General features: G+C 46.1%; 1 protein-coding gene across 1 annotated transcript in view; it reads left to right on the forward strand.

Annotated features, from left to right (window-relative positions):
- Positions 1-23,131, forward strand: part of LOC140410640 (exostosin-1-like) — a 968,627-nt gene that overhangs the window by 823,317 nt on the left and 122,179 nt on the right. Inside the window, exon 8 of the mRNA XM_072499003.1 lies at positions 7,237-7,332. Coding sequence (XP_072355104.1) covers positions 7,237-7,332 — 96 coding nt within the window. The remainder of the gene's footprint in view (positions 1-7,236; positions 7,333-23,131) is intronic.

The raw sequence follows: 23,131 nt of genomic DNA on the forward strand, positions 1-23,131 counted from the left end.
AGAACTTATCAACTTCTGTCTTAAAGACACTCAACGTCCCGGCCTCCGCCGCCCTCTGTGGCAAGGAATTCCACAGACCCACCACTCTCTGGCTGAAGAAATTTCTCCTCATCTCTGTTCTAAAGTGACTCCCTTTTATTCTAAGGCTGTGCCCCCGGGTCCTAGTCTCCCTTGCTAATGGAAACAACTTCCCTACATCCACCCTATCTAAGCCATTCATTATCTTGTAAGTTTCTATTAGATCTCCCCTCAACCTCCTAAACTCCAATGAATATAATCCCAGGATCCTCAGACGTTCATCGTATGTTAGGCCTACCATTCCTGGGATCATCTGTGTGAATCTCCGCTGGACCCGCTCCAGTGCCAGTATGTCCTTCCTGAGGTGTGGGGCACAAAATTGCTCACAGTATTCTAAATGGAGCCTAACTAATGCTTTATAAAGCTTCAGAAGTACATCCCTGCTTTTATATTCCAAGCCTCTTGAGATGAATGACAACATTGCAATTGCTTTCTTAATTACGGACTCAACCTGCAAGTTTACCTTTAGAGAATCCTGGACTAGGACTCCCAAGTCCCTTTGCACTTCAGCATTATGAATTTTGTCACCGTTTAGAAAATAGTCCATGCCTCTATTCTTTTTCCCAAGTGCAAGACCTCGCACTTGCCCACGTTGAATTTCATCAGCCATTTCTTGGACCACTCTCCTAAACTATCTAAATCTTTCTGCAGCCTCCCCACCTCCTCCATACTACCTGCCCCTCCACCTATCTTTGTATCATCGGCAAACTTAGCCAGAATGCCCCCAGTCCCGTCATCTAGATCGTTAATATATAAAGAGAACAGCTGTGGCCCCAACACTGAACCCTGCGGAACACCACTCGTCACCGGTTGCCATTCCGAAAAATAACCTTTTATCCCAACTCTCTGCCTTCTGCCTGACAGCCAATCGTCAATCCATGTTAGTACCTTGCCTCGAATACCATGGGCCCTTATTTTACTCAGCAGTCTCCCGTGAGGCACCTTATCAAAGGCCTTTTGGAAGTCAAGATAGATAACATCCATTGGCTCTCCTTGGTCTAACCTATTTGTTATCTCTTCAAAGAACTCTAACAGGTTTGTCAGGCACGACCTCCCCTTACTAAATCCATGCTGACTTGTCCTAATCTGACCCTGCACTTCCAAGAATTTAGAAATCTCATCCTTAACAATGGATTCTAGAATCTTGCCAACAACGGAGGTTAGGCTAATTGGCCTATAATTTTCCATCTTTTTCCTTGTTCCCTTCTTGAACAGGGGTTTACAACAGCGATTTCCCAATCCTCTGGGACTTTCCCGGACTCCAGTGACTTTTGAAAGATCATAACTAACGCCTCCACTATTTCTTCAGCTATCTCCTTTAGAACTCTAGGATGTAGCCCATCTGGGCCCGGAGATTTATCAATTTTTAAACCTCTTAGTTTCTCTAGCACTTTCTCCTTTGTGATGGCTACCATATTCAACTCTGCCCCCTGACTCTCCGGAATTGGTGGGATATTACTCATGTCTTCTACTGTGAAGACTGACGCAAAGTACTTATTTAGTTCCTCAGCTATTTCCTTGTCTCCCATCACAAAATTACCAGCGTCATTTTGGAGCGGCCCAATGTCAACTTTTGCCTCCCGTTTGTTTTTAATGTATTTAAAGAAACTTTTACTATCATTCCTAATGTTACTGGCTAGCCTACCTTCATAGTTGATCCTCTCTTTCCTTATTTCTCTCTTTGTTATCCTCTGTTTGTTTTTGTAGCCTTCCCAATCTTCTGACTTCCCACTACTCTTTGCCACATTATAGGCTTTCTCTTTTGCTTTGATGCATTCCCTAACTTCCTTTGTCAGCCATGGCTGCCTAATCCCCCCTCTGATAACCTTTCTTTTCTTTGGGATGAACCTCTGCACTGTGTCCTCAATTACTCCCAGAAACTCCTGCCATTGCTGTTCTACTGTCTTTCCCACTCGGCTCTGCTCCCAGTCGATTTTCGTCAGTTCCACCCTCATGCCCCTGTAGTTACCTTTATTTAACTATAACACCTTTACATCTGATTCTACCTTCTTTCTTTCAAATTGGAGATTGAATTCTACCATATTATGATCACTGCCTCCTAAGTGCTCCCTTACTTTAAGATCTTTAATCAAGTCTGGCTCATTACATAACACTAAGTCCAGAATGGCCTGTTCCCTCGTGGGCTCCATCACAAGCTGTTCCAAAAAGCCCTCCTGTAAACGTTCAATGAATTCCCTTTCCTTTGGTCCACTGGCAGTATTATTTACCCAGTCCACCTGCATATTGAAGTCCCCCATGATCACTGTGACCTTGCCTTTCTGACATGCACTTTCTATTTTGTGGTGCATTTTGTGCCCCCAGTCCTGACCACTGTTAGAAGGCCTGTACATAACTCCCATTATGGTTTTTTTGCCTTTGTGGTTCCTCAACTCTACCCACACAGACTCCACATCATCTGACCCTATGTCATTTTGTGCTATTGATTTAATTTCATTCCTAATTAACAAGGCAACCCCGCCCCCTCTGCCCACCTCCCTGTCTTTTCGATAGGTTGTGAATCCCTGAATGTTTAAATGCCAGTCCTGAAACCCCTGCAACCATGTCTCTGTGATGCCTACCACATCATACCTGCCAGTCACAATCTGGGCCACAAGCTCATCTACCTTGTTCCGTACACTGCGCGCATTTAAATATAGCACCTTTAATTCTCTATTGACCGTCCCTTTTTGTTTTCTTAGTGTGGTGGACCTTGGTTTACTGAGCCTTTCCATACACTGTGTCATATTTTGTGGGATGGGGACTATCGTAACCTCTCCTGAGTTTTGTCTTTTTGTGCTTTTTTGTATTCCTAAGCAGCTACGCTTCCCACTGATTACTTCACCTCTTGGTTCCCTGACTTTCCCTTCACCTCTTGGTTCCCTGACTTTCCCTTCCCCCCCAATCTTTAGTTTAAAGTCCTATTGACCACCCTATTTATTCTTTTCGCCAGAACACTGGTGCCAACTCGGTTCAGGTGGAGACCATCCCAACGGTATAGGTCCCCCCTGTCCCAAAACTGATGCCAGTGTCCCATGAAAAGGAACCCCTCATTCCCACACCACTCTTTCAACCACGTGTTAACTTCCCTTATTCTTGCCTCCCTATGCCAATTTGCACGTGGCTCGGGCAGTAATCCGGAGATTATGACCCTTGAGGACCTGTTTTTTAATTTGAATCCTAGCTCTTTATAATCTCTAAACAGGTCCTCTTTCCTAGACTTGCCTGTGTTGTTGGCACCGACATGGACCACAACAACTGGATCCTCCCCCTCCCTCTCCAGTATCCTTTCAAGCCGGTCAGAGATGTCCCGCACCCTAGCACCGGGCAGGCAACATACCATGCGGGACTCTTTATCCTGCTCACAAAGGATACTATCTATCCCCCTGATAATAAAATCCCCTACAACTACAACTTGCCTATTTACTCCCTCCCCTTGAATGGCCTGCTGAACCATGGTGCCTTGGTCAGCTGACTCATCCTTCCTGCAGCCCTGTTCGCCATCCACACAGGGAGCAAGTGCCTCATACCTGTTGGACAGAGTCAAGGGCTGAGGCTCCTGAGTTCCTGACTGCTGGTTCCCTTTACCTGCCTGACTTGCAGTCACACCCTGCTGTCCCTGGCCACTGGCAGGATTTAAACTACTTACTCTGACAGGTGTGACTGCCTCCTGAAACACAGTGTCCAGGTAAGTCTCACCCTCCCGGATGTGCCTCAGTGTTTGAAGCTCAGACTCCAGCTCATCAACTCTGAGCCGGAGCTCTTCGAGCAGCCAACACTTACTGCAGATGTGGTCGCTGCAGCTCGCAATGGGATCTGCCAGCTCCCACATCAAGCAGCTCAAGCACATCACCTGACCAGCCATCACTAATTAATTAATTAGTTTAATTTAAGTTTATGAGTTTAGCTGTGTTTTTTTTTAAAATTTGGGGCAGATTTGCTATCAACCACTCAGATCACAGCTTCCCTCTGACGTCACTTTTGGGGGAAAAACTGGAAAACAGGAAGTTTCCGTTAGGTTTTTATATTCACAGATTGAAAGCTAGTCTCAGTAAAGGTGACCATGAAACTATCATTAATTGTTGTAAAAATGCATCTGGTTCACTAATGTCCTTTAAGGAAGGAAATCTGTCAACCTTACCTGGTATGGCCTGCATGTGACTCCAGATCCACAGCAATGTGGTTGACTCCTACCTTCCCTCTTAAATGGCCTTCAAACTGCTGAGATCAAGGGTAATTAGGCATTGACCAAATTCTGCCTTTAATTGCCAGCGACACCCATTTTCCATGAAAGAATAAATAAAAATATATATTTGAACATCACACAAGGTGCCATATAAACAGTGTAACGGAAAAAAAAGTACTATAGGTTTTGTGAAGGATTATTTATTTCCAGCATTTCTAGAGTAACAAACAGCATTTACAAGAATAGAAATTTGCAAAAATGGTGTTTACATGAAGATAAATTAATATATGTAAATGTGAGTCTGTACACATTTATTTTTACAAATATTATGAATGGATGTATCCAATATAAGTGGTAAGAAGACCATACTTGCAGGATTACAGAAATTACAATATCAATCTGACTTTAGAATTTCATCAATTATAAATATATGGGGAACTGGAAACGAGAACCAGAGCTACCTGTCCTGCCATTTGAGGTTTATTGACATTTTCAATGATTGAAGGAATTGAAGGAGAAGAATAACGCATGTGTAATCAGAAGGGAAATTGCAGTACTCCTAATATTAAAATTCTCCTATCAACATGGCAAAAACATTTTAACCCATGTTTTATTATTGACCTTTAACTCCTTGGCAGAACAGCATGTCAAATTTTTTTTTGCACCAAGGAATTTGATAAGCTCATCTCTTTTATTGTTGTGTCAGGGAGTGGCTCTATATGGAATCCTGTATGTCAGAATCAAGGACCAGCTTACATGCTGATTCATAGGAATCCCTATGCAGCTGCTCCCTTATGTATCTATAACATCAAGGTTATATTAACAGTGGGCTCTGTTGCAAGAAAAGACTTAATAGAACTGTCTTGGGGTTGAAAATGATCAGGAGAAAAATGGATAATCTTTATCTCAGAGTTGTTTATTTTTCTTTTTTAAAACAGCTCTGGGATGATCTTCTGTTTGATGTACACACACACACACATGCACACGTACACACACGTGCACACATGGATACGCACATGGATTGGTTCAGTCATCTATATTACTCTAAAATCAATAGACAATAAAAATGGGATGGTGCAATACAGGCAGCCGTTCGAATCCTGTTGATTTACTAAGGGATGAGTAATGTGGTTACTACTGCATCCTCCCCTTGAACAGCTATTTTCCTCTCCAAATATTCCATATATTTTCAAAGGAAAAAGTAGATTTAAAATATTTGGAGGGAATACAATGCTCGACAAGCAACTTCACCACTGTAAAGCAGTGTGCAGAAAAGAGAAAGTTTGCAGATCTAAGCCGAAAGAAATGGGGAGTGGTGCTAGTTGGAAAGCTCTTTCAAAGAATTGCATAGGCTCTTTGAGGCCAGTTATATCATCCTGACTGCAATCAATGCCGAATCAAAATTGCTGGAAAATGCACCAAATTAAGTATCAAAAACGAAAATCTTCTGTAGGTAGTACCTACCCAAACACTAAAGAATATAATTCTTCACCCACACTTTCCTTGCAATTCTCTCATTTAGTCGCAGCAACCTTGGTGCATTCAAAGTTTCCACAGATCTTCTGCTAAAGATATGACAGCCAATTAGGAGGACTCAGAAGAAGTTCCCATCACTCATGCCGTTTACATGTCGATGCCTTTTCAGACTTCCATCTACTTTTGTCTGCAACATGAATAAAGGAAAGTTAGAGGTGAAGTTACAAGCTTGAGCCTTACTGCACTTTGTGTAATTACTTATTGATGCATATTCAGGGCTGTTTAGAATTGTCTGTTTTCAAAAGGGTGGCATGGTGGTCCAGTGGTTAGCACTGCTACCTCACAGCACCAAGGACCCAGGTTCAATTCCAGCATTGGGTGCCTGTCTGTGTGGAATTTACACATTCCCCCATGTCTGCGTGAGTTTCCTCCGGGTGCTCCGGTTTCTTCCCACAGTCCAGAAATGTGCAGATTAGGCGGATTGGTCATGGTAAATTGTCCCTTAGTTACCAGGGATGAGCAGGTTAGATTATGGGAGAGAGTGGGATGGGCGGGGGAGTGGATCTGGGGATAGAGCTCTTTTGGAGGGTCGGTGCAGCTCTCTAAGCTCTTTGTGGGCCGAATGGCCTCCTACTGCACTATAGGGATTTTATAATTCTATTCTAGAAGACTGGTAGTTCATTTTCTCAGGGTTTCTAAGTTAGCATGTACAATGCTGATTCATGTGGAAGTGAAATTCATGAAGGATGCCTGATTTCCAGTACCTCACTCAAGTTTCCATGCTTCTTGAGTTAACTTAGAATAGGCAATGAACATTGGCAAGGTATCAATCATGAGGGAAAATTTCAGCCTAACCCAGCTGCATCCAATGTCCATACAAAAAGGAGGAGAAAACGCTGGAAAATCTCAGCAGGTCTGACAACATCTGTGGAGAGAGAACAGAATTAATGTGACTACACAAATGTGTTTTCCACTGAGTTAATGGATTCCAGTCAGAAATGGGAGGCCTGACTGATTTTACTCTCCTCGCGACGCAGAGGCAGCGAGACTAGTTACAACATCTTGACTGGAATCATGACTGAGATCAACTAGCGTAACACAGCTGGAGCTGAACTGGAATCTTTCTGGTCTGTGAGGTTCAGTCCCAGTTAAGTTACCAACTAAACAATCTGAGGAACTGAAAATTCTGTGTAATCTAGTATTGTTTATTTTGATCTAAGATTTTTTTTAATGAAAATGAGCGTTAATATTAAACATTTAATCATTTTTCTTTAATCTCTTATGCTACCTATAATTTTGAAAACAGTTTGTTTATATTAGCATGTAAGATGAATTGACCTGATTGTATGTTTGTGGAAGAAAGCATTAATAGCACTCGTAGTTGAAAAATATTTTTTTTAATCCTTGTTTTTCTCTGTAAGCACTTCATGCAACCACAAAAGAAAGATGTTTCTTGTTTGAAAATAATATTAACGCATGTACTGATTTTTTTTTTAAAGATTATAGTGTTATGGAATTGTGACAGATCATTACCACCCAAGAACAAATGGCCCTCCACCCCAGTGCCTATAACTGTAATTGAAGGAGAAAGTAAGGTGAGTCGGTTTTAACATCCTCACAATGTTTATTAAGGATACTTTCTATTGACAACGATACACCTTGATTGCTCTTAAACGAATGGACAGTGTAATGTTATACCCAGGGAAAACTACCAGAAAATGTCTGTTGTTGTATGACCAAGTTCCCTACCAATGTAGACAGTCTTCTAGTAGCTATGCTAATAGCTGGAATAGGTTTTGGAGTAACTGTGATTTCTTCCAGCACAGATCAACTTTAAATTAATAGAGCTGTTGTGGAAGACTTGACGGTCTACATGAAAGAAGAGCTGAATCTTAATGGTAGACTGTCAGAATCAGTTTGTGTAGAATTCATGCTAAGCAAAGACCTGAACAACAGCTGGGTAAATGTGAGCAGGCTAACACAGAGCTATTTGCACAAATAAATGAAAACGCTGCATGTGTTCAGTTTCAATTGTTTGGAAATGGACGGAACCCACAAGAAAATAAATCTATTCATGTAATACAAGATTCCTTTTAAATGTAGCATCTGAATCAATTCACTACACAGGATTCAGCAGCAAACCAAAGAAGAATGATGTCCAGGTTTCTTGAATTAACTTAGAATAGGCAATGAACATTGGCAAGGCATCAGTCATGAGGGGAAATTTCAGTCTAACCCAGCTGCATGCAACTGGGTGGAACATTTAAGATACAGTGATTATGCTAATACAATTGGATGCATTTTTGTGGGCGTTGGTCTATAATAGTGTCCTTTCATCTCATGACCTTTGGAAACAGATTTTATTTTTTGTGTGTTTGGATACCAATAATCAGTAGTGTGGAGGGCAGACTACAAATTGGTCAGAAGGTTTCCACATCTGTACGATTTTCTGTCCATTTTGCATGTAAATGGGCCGAGAGGAAGGAATCCTGCTGGGATCTATGATGTGGCTTCATGCCGAGCAAATATGCCACTCAACTGGGACTGTATCTGAAACAAAAAAAAATGGAAAATCCCAGCCATAACATTTTTCTGTCACTCATGTGTCTGTTTATTATTTTTCTGTGACCTTGTGAGGTGTGTGAGAAGTCTGTCAGGAAGGGATCTATACTTGTGTGGGGAAATATTAGAAATAAGGGGCGGGATTCTCCGAACCCCCCGACGGGTCGGTGAATCGCTGGGGGCTGGCGTGAATCCCGCCCCCGCCGTGTCCTGAAGTCTCCGCCACCAGAGATTCGGCGGGGGCGGGAATCACGCCACGCCGGTCGGCGGGCCCACCCCCACCGATTCTCTGGCCCACGATGGTCCGAAGTCCCGTTGCTGGAATGCCTGTCCCGCTAGCGTGGATTAAACCACCTTTTGAGCGGCGGGACAAGGCGGCGCGGGCGGAGTCCGGGGTCCTGGGGGGGTGCGCGGGGTGATCTGGCCCCGGGGGGTGCCCCCACGGTGGCCTGGCCCGCGATCGGGGCCCACCGATCCGCAGGCGGGCCTGTGCCGTGGGGGCACTCTTTTTCTTCCACCTTCGCCATGGTCTTCACTATGGTGGAGGCGGAAGAGACCCTCCCCCCAGCGCATGCGCGGGGATGACGTCAGCAGCCGCTGACGCTCCCGCGCATGCGCGGAACCGCGTCGCCCGGCGAAGACCTTTCGGCCCCGGCTGGCGTGGAGCCAAGGCCTTTCCCGCCAGCCGGTGGAGCGGAAACAGCTCCAGTGCGGGCCTAGCCCCTCAAGGTGAGGGTTCTCCGCACCTTTGGGGCGGCCCGACGCCGGAGTGGTTCCCGCCACTCCATCACGCCAGGAACCCCCCGCCCCGCCGGGTAGGGGAGAATCCCGCCCAAGGTCTGGATTTAAGTGGGTTTGTTTAGTTTTTCTGTGTAAGAGGAGTAAAATCAGAGTTGAATTAATGCCAGACAAAAATATTTGTATATGTGGGGGATTTGGTCAGCTCAAACTGTGCTTCTATTGTGCTCAGAGAGGGTTACAGAGAAAAGTAAGCAAGTTGGGAGAAGTAACAGTCATTGCTTAGCAACCAGAGGCACCTTTAGCTTTTTGCGTGTAGTTTTAGCTGAATTCATTGCAGTTGGTGCTAGGAAGCGAGCATGTGAACAACTCCCAACTCTGCTAGCAACAGGAAAGCCATACAACGAAGTAATATGCACAAAGGTAAGCTCAAGAGGAACTAAAGGACAGTTAGTTCCACACACCAGGAAATGGAAAAGAAGCTCCAAGAACATTGAAGTAAAAAGGAACAAACAGGAACTGCCTTTGGTACAGGATACTGTTCATGGAAGTTAAAGTCAGACCTGGAAAAATAAAAGCTATTGAAGTTGGTTACAGACAAGCCATATATCTGAAGCAATCATAAGGTTTGGTGTCCTTATTTCCAGTTGTAGAAGTTTAAACAACAGAGTTTTTGAATTTTGGATGCATGTTGCAATTCAAGACAAACAAATTCTGAAGGGAGTACTGAAAAACCCGGTGCTGGATTCCTTATCAAATCAGTGGAATGGAGCTTTGTTTGAAAAGATAGTTGGAAAGCCTAGAGATGGATTCTTAATGAAAACAGCTGATGGAAAGCATTGCTTGAAAGAAGATTTTAAAGCATGACTTTTTGAGACTGGAGTTCACTTGTGAATTTGAGGAGAAAACTATGGAAATATGGCATCGGCTATTTGGGTTCAGAGTGGTGTGTTGGGCGGGATTCTCCATTCCGAGACACCCAGAATGCGTTACCCATTGGGCGGAGAGTCGGGTGTCGAGGAAAAATCGGAATCGGATCAAGGTGCCGATCCGAATGTGATGCTCCAATCCCACGATGGCTGCAGGAATGAGGTCAATGCCGCACACCAGTGGTAGCATGGAAATAAATCCACATGGGTCTTAATGACCCATTGCATCTACTCACCGAGCCTGCTGCCCTATGCTCCAGCCTTCACTGATTCTCCATCCCTGCGGCCGGGAATCATGTGGGTATGGATCACTTGGTTGCCTCCTTGTCCCACCACGAAGTCCATCACACCAGGGTCACGCTGGAAGAGACCATCCAAGCCCATTAGAGGGCCACCCCCCGTAACAATGCACCGCCTGACCACGCTTCCTCTACCAGACACTCCCCAGAGGTACCCTCCACAGACCTCACCCTCCAACTCCCATCCCCAGAAATAAGATCCCTGTCTTGAAGCTAGAGAGCGGTCCAGACAGGAGCACTGAAAAGTATTACAGTTGCTCACAGCACTATGTGTCCATCCCTGGAAGGGGAGAAGCTGTGACCTGCATCTGGTTGCCATAGATTTATTATCTGCAAGCCATTCCTAGCTTTCTAGTAGTGGTCTGTGATTAACAGCTACAACAAACCATCTGTAGCTTTGATTTACTCATCTCTCTTCACAGCTCAGTGGTATAAGTGGTGAAACCCCAATGACACAGATATAAGTTGAGAGGCGATAGATTTAGAATTGAGATGAGGAGGAACTACTTCTTGCAAAGGGGGGTGAATTTGTGGACCTCCTTACCCCATAGTAGGGTGGAGCCTGAGTCATTAAATGATTTTAAGAAGGAGGTAGATATATTTCTGATAAAAAATGTGGACCAGGTAGGGAGGTGGATTTGAGACCAGGAAGAGATCAGCCAATATCTGATTGAATTGCGGAGCATACTTGAGGGGCTGAATTGCCTACTTCTGCTCTCAATTCCTGTGTTTGTAAACATTGATCACAACAAATAGAGATAAGTGCATTTCAAGCACTAAGTGCATTCCAATCATGCTAAACGGCCACCAATCTCCCATCTGTTGGGGGGCTAGCACGCACGCTGCATAGTGAACCCTGCTCTAGCTGCTGATACGGCCTGAGAATTGCCGGGTCCGTGGCCGCGCATGCGCACGGTGGTGGCCTGCAACGGGCGCGCCGTGCATCATGGCACCGGTCGCATGCAGACACGGCCTGCCAAATAGTGGTCCCGTTCGGCCAGGCTCGCCATCCCCAGACCAACCCCCATCAGTGTTGGTCCCCGGACCAACCCCCTCCCAGCCCCTGCCAAAGCCATCCCCCCCCTGCCCGCGGATCGGCTCTCCCCCGACTGTGGCGGCACCGGACTGAGTCCGCAGCCACCACGCCGGGTTCCCACCAAATAATAGCATGAGACCCACGTGGTCGGGAACTCAGCCCGTCGGGGCGGAGCATCGGGGGGCATTGTCCTGAGGCCGTTCATACGGCGTGCGGCATACTGCTATAGTACGCCGTTTTGGAGGGGGCGGAGCATCACAAAAGCAGCTCCGCCCCGATTTCACTGCCAATGTGGATTCTCTGGCCAATCGCCGAACGCGATTTCAGTGTCGGAGACCGGAGAATCCCGCCCCATACAATTGTGAAGCTGAGGTGGGAGTATTATAATCCAACTTTTCAGGTTCAATAGTTTTATTTTCTTGTTGTCAAAGACCATCAGCAGTCCTGTGACTCTGTTCCTCCATGCTTTCATAAAAATTAAAACGTTAAGGCCTTTTGAACCAGGGTTCAATTCAGTAGTAATACCAACTGGGCTCATAACAAGGCCACCGCCTTTCATCTGGCATTAGGTCCAACCAGAGCTGGGACAGCTGCACTACGTAACACCTGTTTCTCCATTTGCACCCAAGCAACACTAGATCACAATGGATACCCAACATACAGCACCGCTAAGGGGTTTTAAATTAAGGAGTCACCAAATATAGAAACTAGTTGAATGATGAAAAGGATACTAAAGAAATCTTTTTAAATCTGGATGGAGGATGTCAATTCTGAATTTTGTTATGATCCTCTTTGGGACCACGAATATTTAAAGAAATCTGGACACTCTGCAATTAACCAACAGAACTACACCACAAGATTTCACATTTTGAAGCAAAAATAAACATTATTGTATATCAAAAATAATTAAGGTAATCACCGCTAGCTTAACATTGCAGTTTACAAGGACGGCAATTATAAAACACAGTTCTAGATTTTATTCACCCCCCCCACCCCAGAGTTTCCTTATCTTATGAAATCTTGAAGGTTCATTCACTTTTCATGGGCCAACCCAAAAGGGATGCCACAGGCTGTAGAGTAAAAGGTTAACATCAGGACGTGATGCAATGTAATGAAGATGTAACATCACATGATTGAGTAACAGCGATCGGGAGGGAGCAGAAGTTCCAACATCATGCAGAATTCCCAGTGTATAAATATATATATAGTAGCTGTAAATAACAAACTACAGTCTTGTGTAGCTTATTTTGGGTGAATAAACAAGCCCCAAAGAATCCCACCTGCACCCCGAACATGCAACAGAACAAGGTGGCAGTGGACAGCAATAAAATACCAAGCAGGTTTTAAGAAGCAACTGCAGATGTGGCGAGTCAAGAGATCCTTAAAAGCAGCATGAAAGGAACACATTCAAAACTCAAGAAAAAGTCGGAACAAGCAGGTACAAGCTGAGACACAGACCCAGAGTCTAGACTGCAGTGAACACAGACCAGTAGCAACAAGTAGCACCAGCGAAGCAGCAATAATTCTAGGTTTCGTAGAAGCATGGAATCCACATACTACTCCCAGAACTATTTTGAAGCACTGAAGGCTTGCAACAGGCCCAGACATGGGGCAACTGAAAGATGTTTGCAAGATATAGAACTGCTTCTGGTTTGCACAGAAAAGATCAAAAGCATCAGGTCAGTATATTGCTTAATGCAGTTAGATCTGTTGCTGATAACGTGATAGCAAGATGGGGAGCGGATGAGGCTTCAATTTCTTATGAAGAAGCCCTGCAAGCATTTGATTCGTATTTCAGCATTTGCAGAAATTAACAACAAGAACAATAATCTTTATTGTCACAAGTCGGCTTACATTAACACTGAAATGAAGTTACTGTGAAAAGCCCCTAGTTGCCACATTCCGGCGCCTGCTCAGGTACACCGAGGGGGAATTCAGAATGTCCAATTCACCTAACAGCACGTCTTTGTGGACTTGTGGGAGGAAACTGGGACACCCGGAGAAAACCCACACAGATCCAGGGAGAATGTACAGACTCTGCACAGACAATGACCCAAGCCGGGAATCGAACCTGGGACCCTGGCGCTGTGAAGCAACAGAGCTACCACTGTGCTACCATGCCGTCCCAAGTAGTGACCAGGGTGCCTAATTGTGTGGACTATTTGGATGATGTGGTAGTATACAGCCACTCAGGGAAGGAGCATCAGGAGCAATTGGAAGAGTTAATTAAACAACTGCAGTTGGCTGATTTAGTCATCAATTTGGCCAATACGAGTTTGCCAAAGCAAAATTGACCTACCTAGCGCACGTTGTGGGACAGGAACAAGTGGTGCCCAGAGCGGTCAAGGTAAGGGCATCACTAGATTTCCCAGTTCCAAAAACAAACGGGAGATTCTGAAGTTCCTAGACATGTGTGGCTTGTATCGAAAATGTGTACCGAACTTCAGTACAATTGCGTTACCTTTGACCAATGTATTGCAAAAACAAGCAAAAATGGTGTGGTAGACAGAATGCCAAACAGCGTTTGAGAAATTGCGGGCCATATTGGTAAGCGAACCAGTGTTGGCCGCTCTGATATTTCCAAACCCTTTAAAGTGGACACAGATGCCAGTGATCTGGGGGGTAAGAGCAGTGTTACTGCAGGATGACGAGTCAGGAATAGAGAGGCCGGTGGGATACTTTTCAAAAAACAAAGTCGGTGCCAAAGAAAGTACTCCACCATTGAGAAGGAAGCCCTGGCATTGCTACTGGCATTCCAAGGTGCCCAGGTGGCAATGCCAGCTGGCAAGGGCACTGCCAGGGTGCCCCTAAAAATAACGTCCCGGTCTCTTCCTGCACTGAGGAGTTCCAGCGTGTGGAGCTCCTCAGTACAGGAAACAGGGCTACGTGTGGCCTTGGATGGGTATTCCCCACTGAGGCCCTCAATTGCGAGAAAGTCCCAATAGATAAGAGTGGCGTTTCTCTCCGCTTCTCTGGCAGGCACCAGATTTATAAGTAAAATATTAACAAACTGTTTATTTAGAACAAGAGTAAAAGATGAACATAGGGCGGCATGGTGGCACAGTGGTTAGCACTGCTGCATCACAGCACCAAGGACCCTCTGGCCTTGGGTGACAGTCTGTGTGGAGTTTGCACATTCTCCCTATGTCTGCGTGGTTTTCCTCCGGGTGCTCCAGTTTCCTTCAGTTTCCAAAGATGTTCAGGTTAAGTGGATTGGTCATGTTAAAATTGATCCGTAGGCCAGGTGGGGTCATGGGGATACTACTGGGAGTGGGCTGAAGTTAGGGTGCTCTTTCAGAGGGTGGGTGCAAACTCGATGGGCCGAATGGCATCCTTCGGCACTGTAGGGATTCTATGATATAATGGAACAATGGTCTACTAGTCTACCTATTCCCAAAACTCTGTCTCACCCCTTGCCCAGACACATCCAAGACAAACGTATGGTAGGAGGTTGGGAAAGTATTAAAAATAACAGGGATTGAATGGGTGTGAGCGATTTGAGGATCTTCGCTGCTGAGATTCAGGCCTTTATAGGCGGTGATCTCTTCAGAATGTGAGGTATTGCAAATCTTCGGTGAGTTTGGAGCTTTTATGGACTACCATCCATTGGACTGTGTGTCTTCCTCTGGGGAATCTCCTTCACACAGGAGATTCAGATCTGTGCAATTCTATCATGCGACCACCAGATGGACTCTCAGTCTCCCTGAGATATTACTGGAGTTTTCTCCCTGAGAGTTTACAGTAGGTTTTACATCCACTGTCTTTCAACTGCAGAGATTCTGTGCAGAAATTCTGGCTGTATTATGAAGAGATTTCTCAGACTGTGCTTTTCCCAGCCATTCAGACAGATGATTAAACTTCCAGACCTGGTGGGAGAACCTTTCCGCAGCCTTTCAAACCATCAGTTCATTTTGCAGGTCTGGCTACTGGCTGCATTCTTTTAAATAGGAGTGCCTTCCACAGGTCTGGCTGGGAGCCTCTTAATCACCTGGCAGAGAGAAAGCTGAGAGAGAGTGCCTTAAAGCTGCTTCAGGCTTTCACAGAATCAACAAAATGGGGCTTCTCCTATTCCAGAAGTTTCTGAAAAGCTCCATCAATCCCAAACAAGAATTTGTACATGGCCCAAATTTCAAACGAACGACTGGCTGCTTGCCAAGTCCATCAACATGACATCATGGGCTAGGCCACAGAGCGTAATAAATCAGAGTGGATTTGACAGATCAGACCACAAAGCAGCTTGCAGCAGGGTGATTTCAGTTCAAAACCACAAGCCTTTGATTTTTAAAACCAACCAGCAGGAGAGGCATTAAACAAGAAACACAAAACAGACGAGGATTTTAGCAAGTTACTTACATCTGTGTCGCAAGCGAACACCTCAGAGGAGAGCTCCGAGGAGACCACTGTATTACCGGCACAGCTGTTATCCCACCCTCCACCAGCACAGAGAGACACGCCACTGTGGTGACAGCAGTGCACGGCTTCTGGGGCACATTCTGGTGAGCTCCACACAGTTGCTGATATACATTAGGTGGAGACAGAATTGCTGAGCGCCTCAACAGCAGTCAGAGTACTGCTGGGTCCCAGTCAGATGCTGAGCCACTGAACCAGGTTTACCCGGAGCTGATTCAGTCGATACAATGCAGCCACATTCCAGCAGGTCCATAGCCCAGAGATAACGAGCACAGGAGATAGCACCGGCAATGCGTGGCACTGAGGCCAACACTGCAGGTTGACAACCGCAGTGGGGAGCCTGGTCAGCAGCATTAGTGGTGGTGTCGAAGGTGGTGTCAGTGACGACCATTGCTGAGCGCCTCAACAGCATGTCCCAGTTGCTGGGAAAACATGCCCCAGTCCCACATGGACCTTGATGAGAACTGCAGAGCATGTTATATTCTTAGGTGGGCAATGCCAAGGCACTCCTGAGCATGTCCTAGACACTGAGGAGTATCGTCAAGGGCATCGATGCCATGCTGCAGACATTGGGGAGCCGCCAGGGCTGGCAGAGCCAGATGATGCAGGGGCAGCCAGGGCTTGATCCAGCTGCCCCTCCATCCCAAAATGAACCACAGGGCCCTTTGGGCACTGACCGGGAGAGAGGGAGGGGTGCAATGACAGATACGTCCATGTCGTATGTGAAGCGGGCGAGGATGGGAGCTTGACTGGCCCTCCAGGTTTCCCAGACCCTCGCAACTGCAGCCTGTCCTCCATCCTCCGGATGGTCCTGCGGGTCCTCCAAGGGCTCGTTCTCCTGCCCTTCCTGGTCCCGCAGCCCCTCGTCTTCTTCCTCGGAAGTGACCACATGTTCATCCCCCTCCATCGCCAGGATGTCGTCCCACGTCTGTGCCAGGTTGTGGAGGGCACAGCAGACCACCACAAAGCAGGCGTTGCTTGGGGTGGGGGGGTGGGGGTTGGGGGGGGGGGTATACTACAGTGCACCACCAGAGAGTCAAGGCATCAAAACTGCAATTTGAGCAGTCCGATGCACCACTCAGTGACAGCCCAGGTAGCATTCATGGGCCTCATTGTATCGGGTCTCCACATCGGTCACCCACCTCCCTACTGATATCATTAGCCACCTTCCTCAAGCCAATCGGTCATCCTGGGGTGGTCCTCAAAGAGACCGGGAATGTTTGACTGCCCCAGGATGTAGCTGTTGTGCACACTCCCTGGGAAGCATGAACCCACATGCATAATCTTCATGTGGTGGTCGCACACAAGCTGAACATTCAGGGAGCAGAATCCCTTCCTGCTGATGTCCCTGAAGTCCCAGTGAGCGCAAGGCAACATGCATGCCATCTATTACCTCCTAGATCTGAGCGATCCCGGCGATGGCAGAGAATCCTGTTGCTCGGGCATTTTGTTGGGCATGGCCCATGTCAAAGTTTATACAGTTCGCTGCCCGGGCGAACAAGCATCCGTGACCTCATGGATGCATTGCAGCTTGTGACATACCCACAAGAACCCCCCCCCCCGAACCCTGGAATGATCCTGCGGTGTAGAGGTTCAGGGCTGCCATGACTTTGATGGTCACCGGGAGTGGGTATCCTCCTCCTCCACATGGTGCCAAGTCTGCAAGGACATGGCATAGGGGCCTAACCGCCTACTTGTTGAGGTGGAGCCTCCTGCAGCACGCGCTGTCCGTCATTTGTTCAAAAGACTAACATTGCCTGTATACCTTGGGCCGCTGCCAGCCTCCCCCTCTGGGTCCCTCCCTTGACTGATGGGTGGTCGGGTACTCAGGGTGCGGGGCGGGGCCTTGCACATGGACAACTGCCTCAAGTCTCTACCGACTCTGCTGTCATCACCTTCTCCAGAATCTGGCGCCCTGCCTGCCAGCAGCATCACGAGGCAGCCTAAGCGGGTCCAAGATATCATCCATCCCATGTAATATCTGTAAGGAATTGGAGAGGGTAAGAGACTGTCAACCAGCGGTGTCTTCCACCCTGGGACGCTCCATTCCCCCATTGCTCCCCCTCTCCCACCCCAATGCCCACATCCTCTGTCGTCCGACACACCCAGTCCACACACCCTCAACCATAGCGTGTCCCCTGGTCACCAGACCCCACACCCGTATGTAACCTTACTTGAGCTCTGGTCCCCCTCCCTGGTCCACACAACTACCCTTTGGTCGCGGAGATGTTCCCGGTGCTGGGGCCAAGCTCCTGTGTGATCGGATGTTGGTTGCGTCCGTGGTATTGCTTCCTGCAGTGCTCATGCACAGTGTCCAAACATCATGGTCTGCTTGCGATGCTATTTTCCACTTTTGTCCCCTTTTCAGAATCCTCCTTGCGAACCCCAAAAAATCCCATGGGCTTTCCACCCAACTTCCAACATGCTGAACAAATGTGTCCCACATTATTGCAATGGATTCACTTAAGCCTTTTAATCTCACCTTCACCCTGAGTACCTTCCTTGCTGGTCTGAGGATGAGATCTTGGACCATTCCCAGCTATCCATTCCTTACCCTGGTTACCAGATTTCCTTTCACTCTCCCACTTCCTGTCCTTTTCAAAAATTTGGGGATAATGGAGCAACGGTTTAAATTTATGAATCAGCTCATAATCGGCGGCCTTATTGCTGCTTCTCTAGCAGTCACAACCCTTTGGTCTTCAAAATGGATTCTTTTCACAGAAGGAACTAAATGTTTTAATTCTTCCAAGGGAATTATTTCTCTCAGAGTCTCATAGGTGGTTTCAACTCCCAATGCTCATAACCAACAATTAAAATTATTCTGCTTAACCCATTCAAATTCCACATAGTTTGTCCTGGCTGTTTCCTTAAATTCTGAAACTTTTACCTATATGCCTCTGGAACAAATTCATGTGTATTCAGAGTAATCTTTTTTGCCTCATTGTAATCTTTAGACACCCCCTCTGACAAGGAACATAAACTTCCTTCACCAACCCCATCAGTTAACTTTGCATGGGTAATGTCCACTTTTCCCTCGGCTTCTCCATTTGAGATGCTGTTTTGTCAAATGCCATGAAGAATGCCTCTTCATCATTTTCCTCAAATTTAGGTACAGCTTGTACATATTTAAACATATCCCACTAGGATTTGGACTGGGAAGGGCAACTCCTCCGTCTTGACATGCCTCAACTTCTGACTTTAACTTTTTAAGTTGATATTCTCTGTCTCTCTCCTTTTTCCTTTCTTCCCTTGCTAATCTTTCCAATTCCATATCAAGTTTCCTCATTTCAAATTTCTTTTAACCCTCATGCTCAAACTGCAACCAACTTCTCTCCAGATCGGTTTACCCACCGGGATGTGCTTCTAATGCTACACTACCTATGCTACTTGCTCATGGACTGTCTTGTGTTTCTATGCACTCAATGAATGTATCATATATCTCTGCCTTCCTAGCTTTAACCGGCCCCTCTACTTTTAATTTGCTTGCCAATTCAATTAACTTGTCTTTGCAAAGCCCTTGTAAATAAATCAAAAGTAAGTCCTCGATCTGAGGAAAGGCTTTAGCAGCTTCCAGAGCTGAACCCCAAATCATCACTGTCTACAATTCCAAAGATCCCAGGTCCATGCCCCCAAGTTATGTCATGGCACCCTGGGCTAGTGCACTAGACCCACTTGACCTGGGGTCGGAATACAAGTAAAAGGAGATGTAATTTTAAATTACCTGAAGTCCTTGGCTTAGCCCAATAAACTGCAGTCACCAGGTTTGGACTTTAGGACAAGAAGCATTTTATGATGTACAGTATTATAATTAAAACAGTAAAAAATGCACCTGACTATCTAATACCCCTTCCAAACCCACACCCCTTCTAACTACCCCCTCTCTTTGCAGAAACACAGACAAACCACACAGGGAAAAGGATGGTTGATAGGTAAAGTCTAGGGATGAAGATTTGGAGAAAGCCGTAAAGGGTTAACATCAGAATCTCATGATGATGATGTAACATCACATGATTGAGTAACAGCGATCTGGAGGGAGCAGAAGTTCCAACCTCATGCAGAGTTCCAATGTGTAAATAAAGTATAATGGTTTTAACAAACTACAGTCACGAGCAGCTTACTTTGGGAGAATAGGCAAGCCTCAAAAGAACCCCGGCCGGAATTCTCCCTCCCCCCCCCCACGCCGGGTGGGGAAATTGCCGGGGCGCCGCGCGTCTCCCGCCACGCCACCCCGACTCCCCGACGCCCACACCGATTCTCCCACCCCCTCCAAACCGGCGCGGCGAGAATCACGGCAGGCCGCTGGGAGAATCGCCGCTCGCCGTTTGCAACGGGCAAGCGGCGATTCTCTGGCTCGGATGGGCCGAGCAGCCTGCCCAATACGACGGGTTCCCACCGGCGCCGTCCACACCTGGTCGCTGCCGGCGGGAATAGCGCGGGAATGCTTGGAGTGCGGCCTGTGGTGGGGGGAGAGGGGTTCCTGCATCGCGGGGGGCCTCAAATGGGGTCTGGCCCGCGATCGGTGCCCACCGATCGGCGGGCCAGCCTCTCTGAAGGAGGACCTCCTTTCCTCCGCCGCCCCGCAAAATCCATCCGACATCTTCTTGCGGGGCGGCCTCGGGGAGGACGGCAACCGCGCATGCGCAGATTGGCACCGGCCAACCCGCGCATGCTCGGGTGACGCCAGTTACGCGGCGCCACCTTTACGCGGTGCCAATGCCCGGCACGCGTAAATGACGCAACGCCACTCCTAGCCCCCCGGGGGTGGGAGAATAGGGGGCTGGGAGTGTGCTCCGACGCCGGAGTGAAAAATCCCAGTTTTCACTCCGGCATCGGTACTTAGACTCCCGATGGGTGAATTGCGCCCCCCCCATCTGGACTTGAAGCACACAATTAAACACAGTTCTCCAGAATTTAATTTAATTTGCCATAATATTCCAACCATTTCTCAAAGGTAAGATTCTCTTGGGATCTTGCCATTACCTTTTTGGCGACACGACCCTCCGCCATTTTCTTTATTGACCTCATGACATTGGATGCCTCAGCTCCTTTTCAGGTTGTCGGCAGATCCAACTGCCTCCCCACAGTTTTCCACAGCTACTTGCTTTCTGTCATTATGCTCTGTGAGGACCACTGTAGATTTCTTCCACTACCTGCAAGCTAAAGCTAATCTCTTAAACTGTTTTTTTCTCATGAAATACAAACTAAGTAGAGCCCCACCCGCATTCCATGAAGTGAATAATGAAGTTAGTATTTTATTTGCATGAAACGTAGGCCTAACTGACTATAACCGCCTGTTGGCTCTTTCAATCCAGTGAGAAGCAGTCTTCACTAAAGCAAATCTACAACTGCCTCTGTCTGTTCCCATAATTCTGGTTTCTGTCAGTAAACACACATGAATAAATAAAATAAAATAACCTTCTAACCAAAGATACACCCTGATTCCCTCAAGAGCAACATGATCACATGATCTGTTTCTAGGTAGAAAGACAAATTAACAATTTCATTCCAAAGTTTTTCTTGTCTGGGAAAACAAACAATTAATTTCTATCTCAAACGGAATTTTATGGCCCTTTTTCTCAGACTTTCTCGTTTTTAGCTTTTATGGAGGTAATGATAGACACCCTGGCTCTACCAAGCGGTCCAGAAATGGGTCATCCATTGTCCAGTGTTTGCACTACAACTCTAATCTTGCAAGATAAACATAGGGTAGCAATTAACTGTAATTAATGCCCTGCTTGTTTAACTTGCATTCGCTTCAGGATTTTTACCAGTTTCTTCGTCAGGATTTTCCATTTGTTTTACTTTTAACACTTTAATTTCCGAAAATGAAAAGTAATTTTCTGAAAGATATGAATTATGAACTAGATATTAGCAACACATGGCACTGCCGCAAATAAAGTTACCATTAAAATGAATTATTTTGGGGACTAAAACAGCGCTAATGGAGACCTAATTTTATAAAATTATTCCCAGTGAAACTGCGGTAATTGGTAATCATCTGTATCTCATTGTAACTCGAGTAATTGAGAGATTTTTCAACAATCTAAGCCTACAAAGGATGAAAATGCATGTTAAACACAGATGGAGATTGATAACATGCAAATTAGGGAAGAAAGGGAATTCTTAGGGAAAATTAGGAAATTAAAATTAAATTGCCTTTGTAGATTAAAGGGAACAAAGTGGGGGAGGGCGGGGAATGCATTTTTAATTCCCCCATTACCCAAAAGGGATTATTAGGAGGCCATATGTAGTCATATTAATGATTGAAAATGGCAGCACGGTGGCGCAGTGGTTAGCATTGCTGCCTCACAGCGCCGAGATCCCAGGTTTGATCCCAGCTCTGGCTCACTGTCTGTGTGGAGTTTGCACATTCTCACTGTGCCTGCGTGGGTTTCGCCCCCACAAACCAAAAATGTGTAAGTTAGGTGGATTGGCCACATTAAATTGCTCCTTAATTGGAAAAATGAATTGGGTACTCTAAAAATTTTTTAAATGACACTTTATAGATTGAAAATACAATGTCAGGTGGCATTTACAGGCACAACGGGATTTACCGACCAACCCACCATGTGTTTTTCGGCAGGGGAGGCGGTCCGCCAGCGGGATTTTCTGGTCCCGCCGTTGTCGATGGAATGACTGCACCCCTCCTCATCAGGAAACCCGTGCGCCATTGGTGGGACCGGAATATCCCACCTGTGCGAACAGCCGGTAAATTCTGCCGTAGAGTATGAGAAAAGTGTGCAATTCTGACTTGGTGGAATACATTAATGCATCCCTGCTAGAATATTTGGGCGTCATGTAAAGTAAATCATAGGAAATGGCTCCACAGAAGAGCAACAAAAATACTTTAAAATTTAGATCCACCAACGTAAAAGAATCAAGATTGTTTTCTTCAATGAAGGATGAGAGAAGATAAGCCTTGCATTGTTTTTAAACGAGGAAGGAAATGGAAAAGATAGAAACTAGCAGCCATTTTGAAATGGGTCAGGAATATCGAACATGCTTTCAAAATTAAGCAGCTCCAAGCTAAATGAACATTTAGAAGGCTCTTCTAGAAAATGGTGAGTAATCTGAAAGAAACTGCACTCTGTTTCGGCTGAAGATTGTTTGTAGATTCTTACAAAAGATCCACTTAAAAGAATTTACATTCCATAATCAAAGTTTAACCTACAATGCATTTATCACATTGTACGTTGTGAAAACGTACAAACTGGCCAATCACGGGAGACACCATTGTCCCACTGATCACATAAGAAATTTAGAACAACATGCAGATAGAATTGGGTTATGATTTGGGAACTTCAGAGAATCAGAGGATAATAATAAAATCAAATTTACTACATGACCAATCCACGAGATGAAATAAGTTTAATAGGATGAATAATCTCTCTGGTAAGGGGGTCAGGCCACTTGGGGCAAG

Source organism: Scyliorhinus torazame, chromosome 4 (assembly GCF_047496885.1).
Source record: "Scyliorhinus torazame isolate Kashiwa2021f chromosome 4, sScyTor2.1, whole genome shotgun sequence".
Taxonomy (NCBI): Eukaryota; Metazoa; Chordata; class Chondrichthyes; order Carcharhiniformes; family Scyliorhinidae; genus Scyliorhinus; species Scyliorhinus torazame.